The 25970-nt window shown below is 44.4% G+C and overlaps 1 protein-coding gene across 1 annotated transcript in view; it reads right to left on the bottom strand.

The window, feature by feature from the left end:
* SGPL1 (sphingosine-1-phosphate lyase 1) overlaps nucleotides 1–23052 on the bottom strand; it is a 32321-nt gene extending 9269 nt beyond the window's left edge. The window contains exons 1-6 of the mRNA XM_030030617.2: nucleotides 22919–23052; nucleotides 14095–14260; nucleotides 12053–12120; nucleotides 9968–10115; nucleotides 8230–8309; nucleotides 6580–6708 (exon numbers count right to left, since the gene is read on the bottom strand). Coding sequence (XP_029886477.1) covers nucleotides 6580–6708; nucleotides 8230–8309; nucleotides 9968–10115; nucleotides 12053–12120; nucleotides 14095–14260; nucleotides 22919–22921 — 594 coding nt within the window. The 5' untranslated portion in view covers nucleotides 22922–23052. The remainder of the gene's footprint in view (nucleotides 1–6579; nucleotides 6709–8229; nucleotides 8310–9967; nucleotides 10116–12052; nucleotides 12121–14094; nucleotides 14261–22918) is intronic.
* Nucleotides 23053–25970: the final 2918 nt, after the last annotated feature.

Below are 25970 nucleotides of genomic sequence, written 5' to 3'. Positions count from 1 at the left end.
CACTGAGGCATGGAGCCAGCTCAGGGTTGGCACCACTCCTGAGCTACAAAACCCTCCCAGAACCTGGAGCACTGCAGAGCACATTGCTCTCTCCCACCTTCCCTCTGCAGAAGCCAGCCTAGATCTGGTCAACACCAGGCCAGACCAACACCATTTCCTGTAAGTCCTCAAGGACCCAAGAAATTTTACACCAGGAGGAATTTCTGCATTACTCTCCCCAGCAAGTCCCTTGATATCCACACAACCCACTACCTGTGCTGTCCCTGCCCTCTTTATCCTGACCATAAGAGAACAAGGGGGCTTGCATCAGGAGATGAAAGAGAGGAAGGTACATGCACAAACTGTTCAATCAAGTTTACTATTGCAAACTAGAACTCAAGAGCTGTTGCAAATAAATAAATGAAAGTCTTTACAGGAAGAAATTCCTCAAGTGGGAGGACTGTCTCTTGTCGGCCAGCCTTTATGAGTTCTGACATGCAGGGGACAGGAAAGTGTGTGGGCACAAACCTTCCAAAATAAAATTTTAACCTAGTAAAATGTGAGGTTGGTTTTCCAAGCAGCCTGCAGGACTGACCTACTGCTATGCTGGGTGAGCCATAACTTGAGAATGGGTGGTACCTGGGACAGGTAAACAGAAGCAGAGGTGAAAGAGAGGAATCAAAAGCTACTTAAAGTGCTCATGGAGGACTAATTTTGATCCTCAGATCTGCTGAAGCAACTGCAATTTCCCCTTTTAACCTCTTCCCCCCCCAAAAATAAACATAAAAAGGATGCAATTACATTTGCCTGCCTTATGACATCTGCTAGCCTGGGTTTTCCTTTGTTTTTTCCCAGCTGACATAGCTCCAAACCCCCAAAATGCAAAGAAGAAGCGTGACTGTGTGACAATGACTAAACATTAAGTACAGAGATAAGGAACAAAGTTCACAGACACATAAAACAGCCTGCCACATTTGTTCCTAACATGATCCAAGCTAGCAGCAGCTGCCACCACAGGCAGTGTGGAAGTTGACTGTCACACCACAGAAAATTTCTGCTTTTTTGGTAGTTTAAAAGCAACAGCTGTCGCAGATAAACCCTAACAGAGCCTCACACTGGATAAAGAAATCGTTGCATTTATTGTGAAGCAAATAGATGGTAGCAGGAACACAATGTCCTAAGCGTTTTATGGGCTGTGTCATTCATTTCTCAACCCTTCTTAGGAAAAGATCTGTGAAGTCGTCAGCTATTACCTTTGGGAAAAAAAAGCAGCTAGTATAACATGGATTGCCTTCCTACTGCCGGGTGGGAGAACAGGAATGGGATTATTTCACTCTTATAACACTGCTTGCAACATTGCTTACAATATTGCAATGATTGTGAAAACTTTGCTAGGCACGATTTGGGGATTTGGGGATTCATGTTACTGAACACCAGACACTTTGTGCCACCAGGCCTGCTCCTTGTTGAGCAAGCAGTAGCTACCTCTACTCTCATCTAGATAATCTGCTCCTCAAAGAGCAGCCGCTGTACAGTCTTATCCCCATTTTGATCTTTCCACCAAAACACCAACATCTTGCCCTTATATATGACAAACCTTTCTTCAAAGCCTGGCTTATCACCTGCATGGAAATGCTGAGCCACACACAGTTTTTGGTAGGTCAGAGTTAACACTTTTCAGCAGTTGGTCAGATGCAGGTTAAGGAACAGCATCCAGGACAGATCCTCCTACCAGGCACCAAGACTGGTGTGCAGATGACCACACAGAAAGCTTGTTCAGACAGCTGAAAATCCACCCAAAAAGCTGAATTTCAGCCAGATCAGCTTCCTAAATTGGCCCACAGTCGGCATGTCAGTACCAACATTAGTCTCCGCCACGGAGATGTGCCAGAGCAGCTTGATCTACAGCAGCACCTTTAGCGTAGGGCAGCTACAACAGCAAAAATCCTTTTGGTCCACGCAGTTTATACCTGCAGAGGGAGTCTGCTCCTTTACAGGAGGCTTTGTCAGCTTAGCTATCAACAGCAAACTCGTTTTGCTATAGCCAGGGCTTGAATCACTGTCACAGGATACAACTTCCCCATCGCCTGCAGCATGCCGGCAGCTGGCCAACATGCAGTGATTCAGCACCCGGCAATGGCTCACACAAATATTTTTTTTCTCTCCTCTAAATGAAAGTCCACAGGCTCAAGCGATGCCATGGGGGAAAGGGGCTGGAAATAGGCATTGTTTTAAGCAGCTTTCCAACCCTGCACTATCTTCAAAAGCCAGGCAAAGTGTGTGGAAAAAGGCAAGCAAGCAGACTTTTTTGTTCTCGATTTATTTATTATTTTCCACATGGGAGGGGAAAGGAGAAAGCATAGGGAAAAAATAGCCCTCCTGCTTTCTAAACTCAGTATATCCCTTCTGTTGCTCCCTCCCTCCAAATTCCAGTGCTCTGGAACCTCAACATTAAAACAGCAATAAAAGGTACGGTCCCTATTCTAGGATTTCTTTAGCCATGCCACTTGCATGTCACTGTCAAACTGTCAGACATAGAAGAGCCACTTTGGTTCATGGCCTCTAAAGTTTTGCTTGCATTTCCACCTTGGGAAACACATCCATTCAGACCCCGGAGACAAAGCTTCAAACCCAAAGTTTCACTGAGCTGAACTACTCCTTGAATAAGAAAGCAAACTACAATTTATTTCTAAGGTAGCATTAGAGTAAAAATATACCACAATCCACTGCATGGTCATAACGTAGTGGCAGACTCACATAAAACCCCTGTAAACCTGCAGGTTGTAAATTCCACTAGTTGTCTCTCTCAAGGTGACCCGCTCATCACTACAGATAAAACCTGACAGATCTGCAGAGCTTAAGGCCCCCCAAGACACATCACTCGCATTTCACTGTTAAAGTCCTACTTCAAATGTACAGCCAGCACTACGACAAAGTTTGGAAGGCCCAGAATTTGGGGGGAAGAGACAAGATGGTTTCTACAGGACGCTTACGTTTGCGTCTGCTGATTTTGCCTCCTGTCTCCTGTCCTCAGCTGCAGAGTAAGTGCAAAGAATAATTCATAGAAAGATTGACATCAAATACACAGGCGCGCACCCTCCCATGCAATTTTCCCCTGCACTTCAAAGCTGCCCTTTATTTCTAAAGTTCAAAAAACTACTAAAAAAAAAAAAAAATCATTGAAGCTTGCATAAAAGTGGTGATTTCTCCCCAAATTAGAGGGGAAATCCACAGAGCCAGCACTGCAAAACAAAGCACCTTGTGAACAGGAACACATGCACACATCAGACAAGAACAAACTCCCCCATTCCTCCTCTATGTGCTGAGCTTAATTAGTCCTTCCAAATCATTGCAAGAATGAGATTAGAATCTCCTGGGAGCCAAAAGTCACCAATTCCTGTCTCTTTGCTCTTGCGTAACGTGATTAAAAGTAAGAACAAAAGTAGTAATTAGCAAGAAATAGGAAGCATCCATCCGCTGCTGAAAATGATTACTTTTAAAAACTGCTTAAAAACCTGGAACATCTCTCGGTGCAATTTAAGGCAAAAAGGCACGCCTGCACAACCCCCACCACAAGGGCATTGTTAGTGGTTTTATGCCCATGTTTAAACAAAGAAGAATTATAGCCCCCATGTCTCAAACAAAGGCAACTTCTGTAAATAATGCAAGCTGCTCATCTGATTTAACATGCAGAAATCTAAAAAGACGTGTTTCATTTTAGCATTTATTAAACGCACCAAAAACCTTCAAAGAGGAAGCAGGGGACTGCCCTCCAGAGATCCTGCTTAGGAAGACGTCCACATGACACAGGGCAGGACCGCGCAGGGAACCCCAGGCTGCTGAAAGCCCTGGGAACAGCACAAATGTGTCACTGTGCTGCTTTTCCCAGACTGAGCACTAGAGTATTAGCCCCAAAAAGCGCTGTTCTGCAGCGTGTCATGGAAATCAGAGCACAAAGGAAGTGAAATTGCCTCGCTGAGAAGCACACACAGAAACTTTTGGTGTTTTGCACATAGCATAGCCACAGATACACTCTCCAGAAACACCAACAAGCTCCATCTGCCTTCAGGGACCATCAACAGGCACCAACAAAATTGGACAAGCAGTCCCAGCTGCTTAAATCAGGTTAGTAAATCCAGTGGACAGGGACCTGGCACTAAGACACACTACTGCTCAGAGATGGCAGTGATGAAATTCAGAAAAAAAAAGCATTTGTTTTAGTTTTCAACATTGCAAAAGTTGAATCAAGTAAACCAGAAGCCTTCTCAGTAGAAAAAGCCAGCAGCACCTCCTGAACAGATCAATTTAAAGATAAAGATAACTCACAGCATTGCACCCTCCCTGGTTTAGCCATCTCTGTTTTACAGCCTCGCTGGTTACCGAAGCGTAACTGCAGCAGCCTGAGCAACCAGCTATAGCAGGGGCTTCCAGAGACAGAAAGCATAGCATCAGTTTGAAAAAATGCTCTTTTTAAATGACTTTGTAACTGTCCAAGCCTCCAGAAATAATTCTGAAATGTTAATGCTGTTTTGGGGAGAAGGAAATAAGCAAAGTCTTTGAGCCCAACTACTTAAAGAGCATGCGACCTTCACGTATCCACCTACATCTCTCCATCAATGATTAGCAACTCTGTACACTTCACAGTCAGGAAGGGCAACGTGGGAGGAAGACAAGAAGTCCACTGGAGAGGCTTGTTTGGACAAGATAATTACAGGGATGCAATTAATCTTCTGTTTCCAGCCAATCAACTTCTCAACCCTCCCTCTCACCCTGCAAATCTGACTGTTCAACCAGCTAGAACGTAACTCCATGGCAGGTTGCATGCTTCCCTGTTTGCTTTGCTTCTGTTCGAATCTTAGCCACAGCTTTGTGGCACAATCCTCAGAAGGGAGGGGAAGACAGAGGGAGAAGAGGGATTCCCCCAGAGAGCATCTGTGGAGTTCTCACATTGGCCGTAACCACTCTCTTATTGGTTTGGAGCCGTTTTTTACCTGTTCTGAACTTTTCCTCTTAGGCAATTCTACTTTTAAATTTTAGTTAAAGAGCACACAGGGCCAAGGTTGACACTTTTACAACACATGGTTTATGTAACAAAAACTGAACACACGTGTTGCAGGCTTCAGCAAGGAAAGCTCTCCAAGCATATGGTAAATGTCACAGAGCTATCTGACTGTTGTATCAATTGACATCTCAACTGTTGATAAAGACGAGTTTCAACAGCTCAACTGTTGATAAAGATGAGTTTCAACAGCTTTAGACCCAGCCTATTCCCCACTCCGGGGATAATCTCACCAGTGTTCTCAGTACTGCAAACCAGGAAGGAGATGAGGTGAGGTTAAATGCTTTTTATAAGCAAAGAGGCACATTCCTTCTCTAAACTTGAAGGTGGCACAAGGAATACCGTCTGAGAAGACAAATCAGGTCACAGGGTGCAACCTCCTGCTATCAAAGGCAATCCCATCTTATACTCCCTGACACTGTACAGTCAGGTTTCATCTTCAATCCAGTGGAGTTTGGTCCCAGCTACACCTATTATACAGCTACTCCAGTACTTACCTCCTTAACACAACCAAGCCTCCAACTATCAGATTAAGCCCATTCAAGGCCAGTTCACCTCCTAAGTTCATAAGGCAACACTACCTTCCCATACTGATCTTCAGCCGTTGCTGGCCTTCTCCCTCCCTAGCATCAGCTCATGCCCAGTCTCTGAAAAATCTCATCTGGATTCTTCTCACAAATGGAACAACTTTTTCACAAGTTGTTGAGCAGCCTATTTGTATCCCTGCTGCACCTGACCACCATGCTAGGAGATAAGACCTTGCTGTCCCATGCACCATGTAAACAGGAAGAGAATTTGGCCTCAGGAATTCAGGATCCTTACCAAAAAGGTAAAGCAAGAGAGAGGAGTGTAAGAAGCCATGGCTTATTTTTATAACAATAACTCACCATGCAACTTCCCATCTTTTGCTCTTTGACCAACTCTGAAAGCATCAGTTTAGGAACACACATCTGAACTCTTGCTAGGAACTCTGTCAAGGCTTTAAAACTGGTTTCCACCATAGTACACTGGAAGGTCACATAAGCCTGGGAAGACAGCCTTCCAGCTGGACAGATGACAATACATACCATGCCTGCTTGATCACCAACATTTCAAGCTGCTTGTTGGTGACTAGCCAGCCAGCTGGCCTTGTCCTCAATCTTAGCATTTTGGCAGGCTCACAGATTTCCAGTTCAGAGATTAAAACTGAGGGGAGATACTCAAAGTGACACTGCTCTGTTCACTGTCCCCCACTGACAGCCAGCCAGGCTACATTACACTGGTTCTCTTTTCCAACTGCCATCAAGCCTGTATCATTTAAGAGTGTGAAAAAGCGCTGAAGTAAATGGTCTTGGCTAGAGAACTACTTCCCTGAGTTAAATTGTCTCTCAAAGCTTCAGCAAGAAGAGCAATTAGCAACCGTCTTCCACACAGCTATGTTGGCGTGGCATACACCAGAATGTGCTTGACCTCAGTCTCAGATGGATAGCAGAGGGTGCACTTGCACTTAAAGTCAGAAATATCCAAAATGTTCAGAGGACACTTGAAGACAGGCTACTTACAGCACCACAAGAGTTGGGGCCCCCATTGAAGAGCGTACAGGCAATCCTCACTACTTCCGCTTCCATCTTCCTCAAACCAGGGAATATATCTGGATGGAGAGGATTACTCCAGGCAAACTCTTCATACACCTTCAGAAAACAAAGACAGAAAGTTAGCCTTGCTGATGAAGCACCGGATTATCAGTGCAGATTTGAGAACTCACCATACACACTGTATAAGCAAATTAGCTGCATTTAGCCGTAACGATACTGCAGAGCTACCTGGACTTAACTGCTGCTGCAAGTAAATACTACAAGCTGGAAAGCTATGGCTGAGGGGTTAAAAAAAAAAAAAATCATTTGTTTTTCTAGGGCATTCTAGCTTCTGGAGTGATTCTATAACATAGCAATATTTATTGTTGTAAAGACAGGTTTAATCATTTACCTATTTTAAAAAAAGAACACAATATGCACCCTGTGATTGCTTTACAGAAAGCAGGCCAAAAAATTTACTTTGCAAAACTAGTTTTCAAGTTTACTATTAAAGGGGAATTCTGAAGCAGCTAGAAAAGCACAAATGCCCACCCACACCACAACAAAAGTGGCTGTGGAAACCAGTATTTCATGCTCGTTCTGCAACCGTGGACTCACAGGATAAGGCTGGAACAGGCCAGTTCTGACCTCCTGCAGTCGAGATCAAAAAGCAACTGCAGGGATGTTAAAAGAAATACAGAAGAATAAACCAGCGAATAATCAGCACAAACAGAGGGAATGTTTCCACAACACTCAATCCAAGCTGAGGCCCCTCTAGAAAGGTTGCTCTGAGCTTTATGTTTCCCCAGAGTGGCAAAGAAAATGTCAACACGCAGAAGAAAACAGCAATAGCAACCACCAAACAGGGCTCATTACAGCTGTTATAAAAGCTGTTCCCAGGAGCAAGAAGGCTAGACTTCCCTTTCTAGCAAAAAACCTCTTGAAGTAGATATTTTTGAAAACAGACCTTTGGGCTGTTTAGGTTATTTTCCAATCTTCTCAAAGGGAAAAGTTCCTGAGTAGGTAAACAGACCTAACAAAGACACCACTGAAGCATGCCAGTGCTCCATTGTTGTAAGATTTGGACTGCACAGTAATGCCAAAAAACATTTTACAAACTTCTTTTTTGCTTAAACCAAGATGAATTCAGTTTTGCTAAGTGAAGCTGTTCCAGTCCAAAGGTCCCACAGCCTCTCAGTATCAGGCCGGCCACGGATGCTTTCACTCCAGCCTGCAGCAAAGGCACATCTGTCAGGGGCTTGCTGAAGCTGATCTATGGCAATTTATGCCTCCTACCATTCCCTGAATTAGAAGGTCAGTACCAGTTTCCAGTTCACTTGTAACCAGCTTCTTACTTTCCTACTCAAAACAACACCTCATCTGATTGGATCCTAGCTATCTCTATACTGTGTTTTCTCAGGGACAGTCACTTGGCTAGCTTTACACTGCCCAAGTGCTTTCCTAATAATTTCCCTTCCACCTACATTTACCCTAGGCTCTGTCTTCATAGTTGGGCAGCCTTAGTTTTAGATCTTCCTTATTTATTTTCAAAGATGCTGGAACAGTGTTGAGGGGTTTCTGGTCACCCTGAAGATGCTAAGTATATCTGCAAAGATGCAAAGTTAGACTGCACTTTACCTTCACTAGCAGACGGGTGAGTTTCTCTTCACCACTGTACACAGTCCCAGAGACTTTCCCATCTTGCCAACGTACATCTCCTGAAAGAGGAAGCGCACACTGCTGGCAAACACAGCCATTCTCAGAAAGCATGTAGATGTGCAGAGAAGTCCCCTCACCAGTTCTGCAGAGGAGGATTCAGCTTTTGAGATTTCACTGACGAGGAACAAGTATGATTTTTGTGCCACAGAGATAGCTGTGTGTGACACTAAGCCTCTGGCATCATGTATCCCGTGAACTTAGCAAACTGCAAGTGAATGATGACTAAAGAGTCAGCACATAAACAACATCTAGCTGCAGCAAGCAGTTATATTAATATGTAATCCACTTAATTCCCACTCAGTCTCCCCAAACTGCTGTCCAACCAACTGAACTCTAAAGTGGCTAAAGTTAAAGCCACTTTCAAAGAGCACCCATCACCACTGTAAGCTGAGAAAAGACAGAAAGGCCAAGCTTGTATTGCTAAAACCTACAATGCCGGATGCCTCAACTGAATTTCACCTAAAACAGTAAGCTGCTGAAGCTTTAACATATGAGAGCAGGTGGATGGAACAGCACCAGCAGCACACCCCGTTGAAAAGTGTTTCAACCCGCTGTCCAGCGTGATGGTACTTAACCAAGTAACCTTCTCCGTCCATACACCCTGGCAGTGTATCTCCACTTGTTTGATTATTTGCTCCCTCTGCTAACTGTTAGCCTCCTTCTCAAAACTCAACGGCATCAGCTTCACAAGTATATTTAAGATGAACATAGTCACAATCCAACCGTCATTTCCAAGCAACTTTCAAAGGGGAGTACATGTGTGTGGGAAGGAGGGGACCATAGGAAAAGAAAAAAGGAAAGAGCAACCCAGTGAAGGTAGGAAGTAATCATGAGGGAAAACACAGACAGAAGTTACATAAGCAATACATAAAAGTAAAAAAGAAGGAAGTTGTTATAGGACACTCGACTGCAAAAGTGTTTGTTTCTGCATTTGGAGCAGGTGCACTGTTGTAGCAGAAAATTCAAGGCACTTCTCAAATTTGGGATAGGAGCAGGTCAGTCATATCTTCTCCTCTGAACAGCAAGTCACCCAAATTTGCTCATTAGGAGTAACAGGTACATGAATCAGGGTGGAGATATTTACATGAGTGAGGCCACTCAAATTAAGTTTCAGACACTGTTTATGTGGACTCAAACCAGGAGAGCATTATCATGACTTTGCCTTCCTTAAATGGCATTTTCAAGGTGCAAACCATTATGACTTTGATTAAGAGAGACAGTCTTGGAAATTCCCTAAAAATTCTGCTTGGAAGTTTGGGGGTTTTTATTATGAGTATTACCTGGGGCTTCACAGAAAATAAATTTCTGTTAAAAGTCAAACTTTTAGGCCACTGCTCAGAAATGTAATCAAAAATGCATTCAAATAACTTCTTCCACATTTCTCTTCTCGGCTCTCCCATCATCAGTCTCAAATTCTTGGGGAAGGAACAGAATTTCAATGTAAATACCCAAATACATTATTAGAAGTCATGAATACTGATCTTAGTCACTTCCAGAAGGAAAACAGACAAAAATTTGCAAGCAAAGAACATCAGGGAGGAAATATTTAAGATGAAACCATTAGCAGGAGTCATTAGAACTCATTTAAGAGTGTAAGTCTGATGTTAGGTCTATGAAACAGACCCACCTCTGCTGCAGTACAGACTCACATTCATACCTTTTGAGCTGTACTCTTTCATCTTCTCTAGTACTTCAGGCTGGCTCATGCCTTGTTCCGGCAGCGCTTTGATATAATCCTTTTCATCTTTCAGGAAGGATAAACTGGAAGTGACATCATTCAAGGCTTCATCAATCTTCTTTTGAATCTAAAAAGAAAGGAAAATCCTATCAACAATAGCGCTGGCCATATTACAAATAATTGTTGAGAGCATGCAAGATTGAACTCACTAGCTACATCCATATTATTGAGCAGAATAGATACAAACTGTTTCAGCTCTATCACCAAAAAGCATAGCAGAGTTCACAGCCACACAGTTCAACTCCTCCTTCCTACCAACCTCTCCCTCCAAAACCAAGCTGCCTGGAATAGTGAACTGGCATACACTAGTCCCTAAACCACATTGGGAATTGCCTGCAGGAATGGTAGCTGGCACAGCCCAGAACTGTGCCAGGTAACCCATGTGGGTGACTGCAGAGTGGCACTTAGGCCACTGCTTGGCGGCATCTCATTTAACAGCACAGGCACCACCACCACAATGTTCAGACAGAGTATGTTCTTTACTGGGTATCGATGAGCAGTGGGAGCTTTGAGCCCCTTCCTTAATGCTTGAGAAAACAAAGCTCAAGGCAAAAATACTGCATTTTTATCCCTTTTAAGTCAGTTTTTAATTTGTAGAAGTCTTCAGATGCATTCTGTTTTGCACCTTGTCTCTCCTGCCACCATACACACAGTTTAGAAACTCCGGAAAATAGAAACAATAAAAAAATCTCCACTACAGACACAGTTAGGAGATTTCTTTCTTCCCACCCACACCTTACACTCGAGGAGGCCCAGACTTCTTATCATAGCACATTCCAAAGTAGAGACTCTTCTTCCAGGCAACACAGGTGTTGGGATATCATCAGCTTTAAAGACTTTTGGACATTGGAATGCCTCAAAGTCAAGGCCTCCTGTAAGCAACTGATAGGTTATCAGGTATCAGCCTACCAAAGAGCAGAAACAGTTCACAGATAGGACACACCAGGAGTCCCCTGGCACAGGAGAGCTTAACAGCGCTAGCCCTGAGAAGGTAAGTCTGGACAAAATAGGGACTGTATACAAGGGGCCAAAAGGTGTCCTTTTCTAACAGGCCGACAAAAAAATACAAGCAGAAGAGAACAAGTCATTAATTCACCTGATCAAGGACTACTCAAGTCAGAAGGTGAAAGCTGGGGCATTTAACATGACATACAGGGGGGATGCTAGTCCCTTCCAGAGGACTGGGGAGAAACTGGGGAACAACCTGTCCATGGCAAAAGGATAAAGTTCCTCTTTGCTACTCTCATTTGATAAAATTGCCTATAACAATCCTGACCCCATGAATCAATGTGTAAATATGCCAACACATCAAGCAGAAAGAACCGCAATCAAGTGCAATACCATCATTTACTAGGTAAAATAAACCAAGCTGTGCATTTCTCGATCATTAAGTCATTAACATGCTAAAGCATGCTGACATTTGTAGTTTCAAGTTTTTATGCAAAAAAATCCCCAACATCTCCCAAACACTAAAGCTTGTCTTGTTTTAATGATTACACAAACTTCCAATATCTTTGTGCTATAATGCTAATAGGTATCTGAGCTCTAAACTAACCATCAGAATCAAAAATTTATCCTTCCATGTTGCACAACAAACACGTGGCTACCTCACACTTGCTCAAGAATAAGACATTGTTTCAGAAGAACAACTCAAGTTCAATCCTGTCCCCTTCTTCCATAAATAAAATTATTTTCTTAAAATCTAACAACAAGGAAATTTTACTGGAAAACTCTGTAACCACACTCACTAATTCTTGGTTAAAAAAAAAAAAAAAAAAGGCGGCATCCTCATTTTATGAGAATGATACTATGACAAAAAGACTAGGTAGAAATTATATCTTTCATTAAACCAGGTGTCAGCAGAAGACCTTCCAGATCTATATCCTTGGATCATTATGATCACAGTAACATGACAACAAAGATGCACAGAAGTTCTCAGAGAGTGCTATGCAGGCTGAAACAAGGACCTGACATAATATTAAGAAAAGTTGTTCAAATACTTACTATAGCCCCAATAAACGGCATTTTTCTCAGTAGTTTAAAGAACTGTTTTTTAGTTCGGGATGTTAAACCTGAAAGACAAAAGTCAGAAATTAACCTAAGATGACTCCAGAAACAAAAAAAATGGACTTGGAGCACAATATTTCTGATACAGCCCATGACACAGGCTCAGTATTTCTGATCCAAGCTAAAGTAACACAGTGACCAAGGGGACATGGTGAGACAGATGTGCATACCAAAGAGCAAGGTTCAGAAGTGGACCATGCTACAGAAACATCTGGCTTGCAGAACAGTAGCCATCTATGGGAATCAATAATTTGACTCGTTTTCTTATTTACAAGGGAATTTGCACACACATGGGGAATTTTACAGGAAAGAGAGGGATTTTAGGATTCGCTAAAGGTAAGGTCTCCAGCAAAAAGGGAAAAAACTTTTTGAAATTATTTTCTGCCTCTTCAAACCAGAATAGTACTGTAACATGAAAACACTCAGCAACATGAAACCGGCTGCCAAATCAAAGGAGGAAATAGTACTTCAGCCATAACGTGACAAGGACTGGCCTGGTGTCTGGCCAGCTGATATAGGAAACGGGTGATGCAACAGGAGGCGACTCAGGGGAAGGGGACAGACAGAGGGAAGAGCAGAAATTCCAGCACAGCCCAAATACTGAAATGAGAGAAGCCACTGATGACAAACACCGGAAAACTCCTGGGGTGGCTCTAAAGGCAGGAATGAAAGCAGGATGACACAGATGCTTTATAGCCACCAAAAATGCTTTTGAGTCCTACAGGCATTTCAACTGAGCACCAGCAGTTACAGGACATTTACATCAAGAAATAACTAAACAAACTTTAAAAATCAACCATTTTAGGACTTTGCAATTTTATCTACATTTCCCCCCCCCAATTCATGTATATATATCACTTCATATATATTTTGAAAAGCTACATAAGGACAGTAATTGCAGTTTGGCACATTCTGTAGCAAACACTAGTTAACACTCTGGCAATAACATTTCCGTTGCACATTTCAGTGTGAGCACTCTTTCATTAATACCTTCCACAGTGAGAGAAGACTGCAAACTCCTGAAAAATTCAGACAATCTAATCAGATCTTATAACAGCTAGTCAATAAAAAAAACCCCAAAAAACTGTGCAACAGTACAAATACTAGCCAAGAAGCTAACATAACCCTATGCTGAGCAAAAGCTTCATACCATTTTGTTCCTTCCACAGACGTTCCCACTATTCAGCTACTCCCATCTTTAAAAAGAAAAAAGGCTGGTTGAGGAACAGAGAGGCACAGAAGTAAACACCAAGTTAAAAACTTGGCTTTTAACAAACTGCCACTGGAGTGTAACCCTAAGGCCTGTGGGAACTGAAAAGCACCATGTTCTCCTCTGAAGGCGAGGTAGTTATCTCCAACCATCAGACAGAAAACTGCAGGTTCATCAAAAGAGATCCCACTGAAGAGCTGTCAACATCAGAAACTACTCAAAACAGGAAGATGCTCCAGGAAAAAAAAAAAAAATTAAAAAATCCACACAACACCACCACATGCAATTATCTTGAACATCCTGAGGATGAAACATGTCTCCAACACTGAATCAAAAGCATGTCTCCTCCCCCAGCAGGAAGGGAAACAATCAAGAGCAGGAGTTATCCAGACACTTTGCACCAGTGACTAAGTTCACAAGAACCCAGCTCTCAGATAAATTTCCCCAGGTTTTGAGCAAGAAGAGAGTGTTGCAACAAGTAAATAGTTTAGCCAAAAGCAAAAGGGAGACAAGAGGAAGGGAAGGAGATGCAGATGCGTTCCAGGCTGGCCTACCGCACCCTCTGAAGGAATGGCAGTGTTTCATTGATCAGACAGGCCTTGACCTTAATTTGGAAGGGGGTTTTGTTAACATTAGTTGACAGCAGAAAGTCAGTTTTAACAAGTGTTTGGCCTTGTTTCATCCTCTTTCCTTCCACTACTTAGGAACAACTCCGTCCCCCTTCCCTTCCCCACCAAACATAAGAAAATCCCCCATATCAAATACTTACTCTCGGACTGGAAGAGGAAGCCATGCAACCATACACTTACAAGCGTAGAAGAAAACGTCAACCCAACAAGTTGCCAGGGTTCAAGTCCATCACACTGGGCATTCACAAAGCTTGTTGCTTTCTCCCAATACATCTGCAGGATTTCCTTGTAGGGAATAATGGCATCCTGCGCAAAGGAAAACAAGAATGGTATTGAGAAAAGTTCAAATACACACAAATAGGGCATCAAAACATCTATGAGTTTATTAAAAAGGTGCTTTTCAGTATGCAGACCCCATGCTTTCCTTAATTCCTATAAACAGAACAGGTAAAAGATAGTTGTCATTCACCTTTCCAGTCAAGAGCCACCGATAAAAACCCACATCATGAAAGACTTCAAATATTCAGAGAGAAGTGCCAAGAGCAGACGAGTAAGATATGCAAGCTTCACAGTCTCAAGACTCATCACCAGATCCTACCACAGCCCAAGAGAAGCAACTGCGTTAATATTTTTTTCCAAGGAATTATCAGGTGGCGAGTGAAGACTGAACTACTACAATACACCTGTAAGAAAGCAGACACCATTCATCAGGTACCACCAAACCAGGTCTATTAAGTGCCTAGGGCTGGATTTTTAAAGATGCAAGTACTGAGCAACTCCTTAAGTTTAAGATCTAATTAGTACATTCCATACAAAGGGAGGATGAAAGAGACAAACACTGCTGCTGCCAAAATAAAAAAAAGAAAACTGTGATGCAATAACAATTACAATGTCAAACTAGCAATTATTGTCAGGACAGAGCCAAGTACCTAATCAATAGCTTCAAAGCAGACTCTCTTCAAGAGTCTCAGAAGAACAGGGTGGGAAAAATTGGATGTGCACAAGGGAAAAAGGCCGTTTCCCCCAGTACAATTCTCTGGAAAAAGGTTTCTAGAGATAAGAAGAATCCAGGTAACCACACCTTGTTTGGAGCTATGACCAAAATAAGTATTTGGGGGTTTGTTGCATGTTACAGACAAAAGCTTGTACATTTTACTTCACTTTTTTTAAAGCTTCTTCAGCCGCCCCCAGAGCACTGTTCCAAACCCTTCTTGCCTTTTAACCTACCATCAAGCCTAGTTTTGCCAGGGAGTTTTCGGGGGGGATCTCCAGCGCTACAAAGCTTCACCCTCCAAATGACAGAGTAAGTACACGGAGCCTTTCAAAAGATTTGTTAATAAACCTTGGAAGGAATACATCCTTGATACCTATGCTGTTGTACTCTTGGTGGGGTTAGAGCAATGTGCAAAGATGGATATAAATAAACCACTAAATGAAAAGCTGCTAAAACTTTCCTTCTCAGGACCCTTTACAGATCTCACTTCTGGGTCAAGCCAACAACAGAAGCAGCATTTAATTTTATTTTTTAGGTCACCTTTAGGGATAACATGTCATTCCAATACAACTGGAGAGGCTACAAACAGCCTAAAAAAACGCCAAGTTCTTCCAAATAATCAATGGAGGAAGGCAGGATTCCTTACAAAAAAAAACAACACTAATGAATATTCACTACTTTGGAAAAGCAGTAAAATGCATATAATGTGAGAAAGTTTACAAATATTTAGCAACCCAAACATAAAGCTAAAAAATTCCAGCAAAACAATACTGTCAACCCATCGCAGAGGACTAATATCACCCATGTCCCAGCACAGGCTGAAGGGAGACTGAACTGGGCAAAACCAGGTCCCCTCATAAGGAGCAGTACTCAGCTATGACAAGTCAAATTAGCAGCCATCCACTTGGCAAAAGGCAATTTAAAAATACACCAGCTACTTCAGCCTTGAAAACAAGGCAGCCACATAAACCGCTGCAATTAGGCAATGTCCTAGCTAATGCCCGGTCCTCAAATCCAGTCACCACAAAGCTGATTTAACCCTAGAATTTAAGGGAAGAGCTACCTTTTTCAACTACCCAGAGGTGGTACTTAAGTTTCATCAAGTTTGCACAATCTTCTCTGAAAAAAACCCTGGAAAGGAGTGTTTAACCAACGACGATGACTTTGGTTCCTTGCCTAGGAGCTAATGCCAGGATATCATTCGGTTTTGGAACTGCACTTAAAGGATGGAAACGGAGCCACTAATGTGCTGGTGTCTCAATAGCTGTTCTCAACTGATGGCAAGAAAATGCTGCAGCATCAAATATAAAGTGAGTTGTGCTTTTTTTTCCCTGAAGATGGAGGATACTGTAAGCTATAAGCCCAAAATCAAAATGGAACATGACGTTCTAGACAGAAGTCACTTAAGTCAATGGCCAAGTTAAAATAAAATAAATAAATCTGGCAAGAGATTGATCTCACTCTTGGAGAAAGCTCTGGACAGAAGACCCTAGCCAACTGCACATCCTGTTGTCAAATCACACGCTCCCCACCTAAACCGCTGCGTTCTGGAGCACATCAGCTCTCCACTGGTATGGGAGGAAAAAATAAGTCAGTTTTTCTAGACTCAACCAAAACCAGTAGCAAATCTTGCATCCTATCACAGGGATAAGCAAACCCACCGGAAAGGCCCTAGAGCCCATCAAACCAGTGCTCTGGTCTGCAAATGCAGGCTGCTTGACTCTGAACTTCAGGTGAACCCAAGCAAAGCGCAGACAGGATGTCTGTGATGCATGACACCACAGTAACCCCAGCACGCTGCTCCACAAAAGTATATTCTCAGCCACATTACCAGAAAAAAAGGCTCAGGTGCATAACAAAGACATCATGGATGAATGAGCAATATCCACCTTTCTGCTCTTAGCCTACCACATATACAAGGCACTGTGCCTCTGGCTCTGCTCACTTTTCCATTACTGAGATGCAAGACAAAATATCTTACCTTAAGTTTTACCACAAGCTAGAAGCATGCACACCAGCACTGATAGGTGCTAACTCAATGGTATGTCTAAGTTTTGAAAAAACAAGAGAAGATTTTCATTATGTTAATTCTAAGCCATTGAAGAATTTCTTTCCCTTTCTTGCTTTAAAAAACAATCTGAGATCACTCCACAAAGAATACAATTTGACAGGGTAACGTTTTCTCTGTATTTCTCACTTTCTCCTTCTTCAGTCGTTTCATACTTACAAGAGTTTGAAGGGTGAGACTGATCAGTTTAGGAGGATACTAAAAAGAGGGATTAAAAAAACCAGCGAAAATTAGCATGGAAGATGAGTTAGCAATGAAATACAATTTCTCAGCTCCCTGGCTAACTACACAGTCAGTGTTTTTAAAGCACCTCTTTGCCCCAAAGTATCCAGCAAGGTACGAGAGACCTCTACTTTCTGAATTACTAACTTAATCCTAGAGATACTAGAGGGCATTCAGAAGGTTGCATTTGAATGTACTCTGTTTTTATTATACCCAACAACATGTGATTGCAGCCTCACTGCTGCGGCCCTACACTGCTTCCTTATTTTACAGGGAAGAGGCAGGGGTAATAAATAGCCTGTGTTCAGCCAAGCCATTTGAATCCCTCTCCCTGCAGCCCTGGAGGAGCTGCTCATAACAGAGTCAAAAACAGGTGGATTTTTTTTTTCTAATCAACCTCAGCCAAAAGAAACTTTCGTCACATACAATAAGAAGGGATGCACTTCCAGCTTTGCAGGATTATAGCATTCATTCGCCCCTGCTATTACCGCTTCCCAGCTGGGCTAAAAGACAACAAGCTGGCCTGATTTTAAGCCTATCTGCAGGACAGAATTTCATGTAAGACAATAACCTGCTTATTTGTGAAGGCATCAAAAAAAATAAAGGTTTCCCTTCCCATTATAGGAGAGTAGATAAACTGGGTTTATTTCCTTAAGAGAACCTTCTCCCCACAAAAGCTTCACAAGACACAAGATTATTTTAGAAGCAGTTTAAAAGCCCAATTTACGAGCACGCTGAAAAGCACGGGGGGAAAATCTCCACTGGAGGATTTGTTTTTAATTCTCAGAGCATTAAGACAGACCCAGGTATCAGATAAAATACTAATTGCTATCATTACGACTTGCAGTGTTCATTTGTACCAATATTAATGCACTCAGCAACCCAAGCAGTTTACATATTGAATTTTTAGCTCCACAGATTAGGAATATACATTCTTAGTACTTTATTTCTAAAAGCCATTAGCTAGCTGAGCTGGTTCCAGGGATAGCACTTATGCCACTACAAAAGAGGACAAATTAACTGCAGTAATGCTCTTCTGTCCCAGATGATAGAAAAGAGGGGGGAAAAAATGCCAAAGCTAACGAGAGCACATTTTGCAGTTTTGCCAGAACAGCATTTCCTCGACTGTGAGTTTTAGGACTCAAATAAGCCTTAAAAAAAGAGAGAGAGAAACAGAAAGGCAATAAACTGGAGGACCTCACACTTTTGTTACAAGTGCCTCCTGCTTCTGACACTGTAAAGTGGAAGCACCATTAAAATTTACCTGTGGGAGGAGTAGGAAAAAAGGTTTTATCAGCAGAATCTTCCTTCCCCCAGGAGAGCATTTAAAGTGGGCCACAGAATAAAAGTAGCTTTTAAATGCAAGTTTATTTTAAGCAATAGCTTAAATTTGAGTTTTAAGCTCACTGTGCAAGTAGGAACTGCTAATACCAAACCACATCCTCAGCTTTCACGTGAATCCACACATTTTCCCAAACCAGGGACCCTCTGACCACCTCCCCATGCCCAAACCTTAACATCTGCGTTTGCCGTTTGTCTTCCCTCACTTCAGAGCCAATAAACAAGGCGGCATGTCACACAACTCGGCACGCTGTAAATCAAGGCAGAGAGAGATTGCTCACTGCGACTGCACAAGCTAGGTCAACTCTGATTATGGTAGTGTGCAGAATACAGGTATTGCCACTGTAATTAAGGCCTGTGCTCCTATGCAACAAGTTTTTCCCAGGGGAAGGCTTCCTGACTGAAAATAAACTGCACAAAACCAGCAACGACACAGCAGCTTCATTTATTTATTCTGCTCCTAAGAAGAAGGAAGGCTTCAATTAGCCATGCCTTAGCTAACACGTTGTTGCCTGTGCAAGCTCTGGCCACAAAAGGCACATCTGACCAGTGTAACTACGCAGCATAACTGGCCTAGCCGCAGGTAAGTACTGGACTTGCAGCCTTCAGCCAGCCAGCTTCCTACCAGAGCGCTGAGGAATGGGATTAAGCAATGCCACGTCAGCCTCGGAGGGTGCTAGTTGCTGCATGTGCCTGCAGTGTTTTGATTTGCACCCCAGTAATGAATCTGCTCCTCTGTCCCTCCCTGCCACCCCCAGTGTGACAAATATCTTTACATAAGCACCCAGCAGAGAATATTTGTTAGTCAGCTCCTAATTATAGCTCGAGGTTTGGACTGCATGCTGCAGCCCCTCACCAAAGGATGTGGGCACACAGAGCGATACCAGACACAGGCATGAACCTTTAGACGTATGGGCTGAACTACGTGAAAGAAAAACATATTCAGGTCATGCTCATCTTACCACAGCTCCCTGGTACCACCAGTTTCTTCTGGTGGAAATAAATGCGCTGCCATACTGAAACCTTGCGGGGGGGGTTTCCCCCCATATACAGTGTCTGCAAAATGAGTGCACACATACTATCCCACCAACCCCGAGAGTTCAAGGGGAGTGGCTAAACAATGGCTAATTATAGCTTCAGCACAGAAACAAACAAGGCAGCAAGTCAGAGTAAGAGCAGCAGCATCCCAGCTTCCACTGCAGAGAAGGAACATAAAACTGTCAAAACAAGATGGAGAAAGGCTGATGTGAGGTTAAGAAGATGTGCAGACTTTCAACAGCCCAAAGGACTCCAAAATCAGGTGCGATTTCAAATTTCATTTAACCCAAAACACGCACAAGATGTTGTTGCCTATCGCTCACTTTGCTCACTACAACAAACCAATTTATAAAAGCAAAGTTTCTGCAAACATCTAGGCATGCTCCAGGTAGCACAGATCTCAAATCTCATAAGAAACAGGATTCACTCGATAGATGCCCTACGTGAACCCATTACGGATCTCTTTGTGGGTCACCAACTCCAAGAAGGTGCAGTTTCTGCAAAGAAACGTCCTCTCCCAGCATCCGCAATAATTAGGATAAAAGCAGTGCTCAGTTCCCCATGTGCTGGGACTCATCTGGACACATTTGTTCATTCCTCCACTCAGCATCCTCTCAGATGCGGATCACGCAGTCCTTTCCACATGCCTTCTGGAGAACAAAATGGGTATTTATTTGAAACATTTTGCAAGTAGCTCAGTGCCATGCAGAGGTACACGCAGCGTTAAAAGATAAAGTCTTGGCGGGAGCTGTCTGAAAGCAGACAATAGCATGGCAATTGTTCTGGGAACAGGCATTCCCGAACAAAGGCAGCACCAAGACCTGGCGCAGCTTCCTAGCAGGGTTATGCAAGCCTCCAACAAAGCCCCTAGTATCAGCACAAACTGAATGCCGCTATTATACATTAAGGGCCCTGTTCTTGGGCAACTTGGACCACAGTGCAAGATCCTCAAAGACTATCTTATCAACACGAACGTGCAAAACTCTTCACTCTTCGGCCCCTGTGATACCTAGTCACATGCCCTTCCCGATACATGGCACGGATGGACCTTGATGAGCTAGAGGAGGCAAAGGAAATGGAAACGCTCAGAACACAAGGGCTTCCAAGTGACTTTTACCTGCAAATTTCTAGGAAACACAAATCTCTCCTAAAAAAGAATAAAGGAAATCGTACCCCAGTCACCACAGCCCACTGCAAAGAGACCAATGCACCTGCTACTACAACATCAATGGACAGAATCCAAATCTCAGTTACACATTGCACTCTAAGGACAATACTAAAACGCACTTCAAAGCCCCTATCGCTACACTAACCAGTAAAGGGCCATAGCCATTTAGCCAGTACACAAAGAGATTTCAGTACTAAATACTCCAGAAGGAAGGCCTGCTAATACTTGAATGTCTTTGACCACCTGGGACACAGGGAATGAGAGCAATAGTTCTAGGTCAAAAATGCATCACTCCATTTCCAAAAACCAAAGAGTGTGAACAGATCAGGATTTCTGAAACAACCCTCACTGCACGCCGGGGTCTGTCATGGGAGACAGCTGGTGCAAGAGGAGACCAGACTGATACTCCCCCTTGTTATTACCAGAACCATATCTTTGGCGGAAGAGACAAGCAGCACCTCAAAATCCTTACTCACAGAAACAGGCTCTACTGAATCCCTTTTGCCAAGATAATCACAGCAAGGTTTTGATCACTGCCACACCAGTCAAACCACATACACGCAATAAATGCTGTGATTAGGTTTATCTTAACACCGCCAAACAGTGAAAATATGTGCCAGAGAAATGAAAGGCAAGGAGCAAGACATCATCTCAGCAGACCCTCTCCTGCTCAGGTTAGCAATTCATCTATGACTTCTAAGGGTAGTGAGAGGGTGGAAAACTCTTAGTAGCCTGGAAGCGCACAGCACATGGGAGAAGCAAGATTTTTCTTCACCTAGGTAAGAAAATTCCCAGTGCCTCGCAATCCCTTTTGCTAAGGTCATGGGAAGGATCGCAGACTAAAATGACAATTTCGGAAAAACGCTATGTATCAGTGTTTCTCCAGAGAACGCCTCAGCCCCTGAGTACGCAGCCAACTTTGTTAGCTTTCCAGAAGCCAGGAACCCTGTGCAATAGCTACCGTCTAGTCTAACGAATAAAATAGCAGACCTGCGCACATCTTCCAGACGCAGTAAGTGGCCGTTTTCTCCGCAAAGCCTTGGCACAGAGAGGCTAAGGTGAGAACAGCCTGACCACACAGCACGCTTCCAGCAACCCCAGGCCAGTCTAGACCACACCGTGCACAAGGTGTGCAGTATTTACTGGGTTCCAAATGAGTGAACTTTTGGCAGCTGAAAGCAACCGAAACACAAGCCGTGCAAGCTCTCGATGCTGTCCCACGCTACATGTGCCGGCAGACGTGAGGCATGCCATGGGCCCTGCCTTTGTCCCCTACACAGAAGTGGTGACACACTGGCTGGGCACAGCTCCACACCAGAGTGGGAAGAGGAAGCAGCACTTGAGTGTTTGGGCACCAACAGCTGCTCCCCGTGACCAAGTGGGAAAAGGCAGTCAGCCAGAGATGATGCTATTTCATCTACCACCCAGTAGCAGCCACGATTTCAAGGTACCTTCCTGGGGGGGGGGGGGGGGGGAAGGTAGCACCCCTTCCAGGTTTGAGGACTCAGAAAATTCATGCCGTACCGCTCCATGCCGGAGCCAGCTATATTTCAAGCAATCCCGCTTGCAACTGAAGAGTTTGCTTCTCTACTACTTCTAGCCAAAAAAAAAAAAGTAAACAGGGCCTCTATTAGCCAGGTAACTTTTAGCAGAGCACAGGCACCTTCACCAAAATCCAGAGCAAGCGGAAAATACAACTCCCACCCCACCCCGCCGAAATAAACCCACAGAAAATACTATTTCTAACCCTCCCTGCCCTGAAACTAGACACCTGTGGGAGACGAGGAAAGCACCGCACGGCTTGCAAGAGTGACACACACGCACTCCATCCCCGTTTAGGGGCACGGTTCGGGCCGAGCTCGGCCGCCGGCGGGGGTCCGGGGCGGGGAGGTGGGGGGCTCCGGCGGGAGGAGGCCAACGGCCTCCTCCCGCCGGAGCCCCCCACCTCCCCGCCGGCGGCCGAGCTCGCTCAAGCAGCCCCTGAGAGTCGACCGAGACCCCCCCGCCGGACAAGGCCCCGGCCTCGCTGCCTCAGGGCCGGGACAGCGCAGGCCGCAGCGGGACACCCCTATCTCTCACCCCCCCGTGGAGCGGCCGAGTCAGGGACCCACCACCCCACACCTCCGCACTCACCATCGCTGCTCCTGCCGCCTCCTCCTCCTCCTCCTCCTCGGCCTCACAGGATCCCGGCGCAGCCCCGCTCCTCCCCAACCCGGCACCGAGATTACCCGGCACCTCCCCGCCGCTCCCTCATCACAGCGCCCCCTGCTGGGCGCGCCGTAGGGCCGCCGCCGGCGGCGCGCTCCCGCCGACAGGGAGGGGCGGGCGAGCGGGCGGGAGGCGAGGCAGCCCGGTGAGGCCTGAGTGGAGGCCGCTCCCCCCGTTTAAAGGTCGCCGCATGGGGGAAAAAAACCGCCGTCTTTTAGCTTAAAAGCCCACAAAAGCGGTTTATAAGCCCGCCCGGGTCTGAGGAATTGCTTCCTCGCACCACAAGGACCGGGGAAACTTCCCCAGGGAGAGGAGCTCCTGATAATGGCAATTTGGGGAATTAACGAGCAAGCAGTTCTCAGACCTTGAGTCCTAATTAGCTGCTGCAAAGCACGAGGAGGCACCCGGCTTCAAGAGCTTTGCATTAACACAGTCATCTTTGTGCGTGAAGAATACTTGCTTGGCATGAGATCAGCTGAAGCCGATGAGGCATTTTATTCGGAGGTTATTCCAGCATCCAGTTGCTCTTAACCCACATCACTGGTTTTATGACACATTGGTCAGATGCACAGTGTTCCTGCATTTTCTGGGAGAAAGTTTTTGTTCTGTGCAAAATGTAAGGCAGGAGCTACTAGCCAATATAGCATTAAAGTGCGTTCTGGGTGGATCAGGTGTGACCCCGTGACACAAAGGCTGGGTTTCAAACACAACAAGGAGAATATTGTTTGGGACCAGCCTCCTACAAGCTCAGCAATTTTGAGGCATCCAGGGCAAACACCACCTGGCAAACACGCAAAGGGCATTTAAGTTGTGGGAAGCAACATTTAGAAGAAATCATGCTACAGAATAGTTCCAGCTAGATGGGAACGTACATGATCATCTAGTCCAACCGCCTGACCACTTTAGGGCTGACTAAAAGTTAAAGCATGTTACTAAGGGCGTTGTCCAAATACCTCTTGAACACTGACAGGCTTGGGGCATCGACCACCTCTCTAGGAAGCCTGTTTCAGTGTTTGACCATCCTCTCAGTAAAGAAATACTTCCTACTGTCAAGGCTGAACCTCCCCTGATGCAGCCTTGAATCATTCCCACACACCATGTCATATCACTGGATCCCAGGGAGAAGAGCTCAGCACCTCCCTCCCCACTTCCCCTCCTCAGGAAGCTGTAGAAAGCAATGAGGTCTCCCCTCAGCCTCCTTTTCTCCAAACTAGACAAACGCAGAGCCCGTAGTCGCTCCTCATAAGATGCTTCCAGTTACATAGCATCCAGTTTGCAAAGAGGGAGGTAGCCGTGCGGTGCTTCACAGCTCTAGGGAGCACACCCCAAGGCTGGGACAGCAGCATGGAGGTGGGAGGCTGCCTCTGGGGAGCTAAAAGCAACCTGGAAAGAGGGAGAGGTAGGCAATGGCAAAAAAAGGGAAACACTTCAAATAAGTAGTTCCTTGCACAGTGACAGCAGAGCAGCCTAGCTTCAGGTAGGGTTGTGTTTTGAGGGCAAACACACAAGTAGATGCTCTGGTTGCCAGTAAGTGGTGCGAATTGGACAAATATCACAGTAGCATTTGGCTTGTTTCCAGCCCAAAAATTAACGAGTGGAGCAACTGCAGTTCAGTGTGTCACAGGGTGCTGCCTCTGCCGCCAGCCTGGTGCACTACCTTGAGCAACCACCTCTCTCCTTGGAGAGGGCAGCAGGAGCAAGTGCCCATCTTCACCTGGGCCTACACAGGAGCTCTTGGAGAGCAGAGTCTGAAGCCCACACTCAAACCAGTTATTAATCAATCCTTGGTGTCTTTGCCAGAGTTAAATCGAAACCAGCAGTTATTTGATGCGCCTTGTATCCATAATAAAGTGCTTGAGATGCACCTTTTGTTGCAAGCTTCCAAACTTATTAAGACATTAGGTTCATTAAAACTGAAGATTTCTGGTTAGTCACACCAGAACACATCTTGGTTTTAAAATGTTTAAATCTGTACCTCCTCTTGCATAGGTTCAGGTGTGGCTTTTTAAATATTCACAAAACCTCCCATGCTTTTGTTTTTACAATGTTTTGAAATGGCTATACAAGTATCAGCTCTTGGCATTTGCAGTTAGCACAAATATTTAACTCTGTGCTGCATTACAAGTGGTAACTGTTTTCATCAGCTGTCACCATGCCATCCAAGCTGTCTCCTCACAGAAGATGGCATCTTACATAAAGTCACCAGACAGTACTTTTATCTCAAGAAAACTGCCCTCATGGGATTGTTTTTAGAAGTATTCCTAGATATCAGATGTTCTTTTTAGCAGAAAAAGGGAGCAAACAGATCTGTTGCTAACCCATTATCAGTCTCACAAAGTAGGGCTTCTTCCCATGTGCTTGCCAAGCAAGAAAGCATCTGAGAACCAAAAAAGCTGTGTCTTCTGATTGAAACAACCTCTGCAACAAGCACCAAGGCCCCTAAACTTCCAGAAAAATATTGCTATTTGGAAAATAGCCTTAAAAAAACATTTATGTCTAAATGACATCTTGCTCTCAAGGGGGTGAGAGGAAATCTTATCTGTTCCTTCAACCCTGAAAAAAAGCCTCTTAGGATGCATCATTGCAAGCTTTGCTAAACTTTACACACACCTTCACATAATGCTGGGAAACAGAGAGCTTGGTTTAATATGGCTAAAAGCACAGGTAGAAGGGAATACTCTATCTTGCTATAAATATGTGAGTGGGGGAGGAAGAGACACACCAGGGAGGGAGAGGAGCCATTTGAGTGAGAGGACAATGGTGGCACAAGAGCAAACGGATGCAGGTTGGCCCTGCACCCATTTAGGCTGAGAATTGCAAGGGGATTTGTAGCCATGAGCAAGCTGGCATTCTGCAACAGCATTTCCATTAGAGTAATAACAACTTACAAGCCTCAAAAGCCAGAGCCACATCTCCAAAGCACATTAAAACAAAGGAGCATGGCTTCTTCACAGCTTTACATCTGAGTTGAAGAACC

Source organism: Aquila chrysaetos, chromosome 11 (assembly GCF_900496995.4).
Source record: "Aquila chrysaetos chrysaetos chromosome 11, bAquChr1.4, whole genome shotgun sequence".
Classification (NCBI taxonomy): domain Eukaryota; kingdom Metazoa; phylum Chordata; class Aves; order Accipitriformes; family Accipitridae; genus Aquila; species Aquila chrysaetos.
This window is presented reverse-complemented; position numbering and strand designations above follow the sequence as displayed.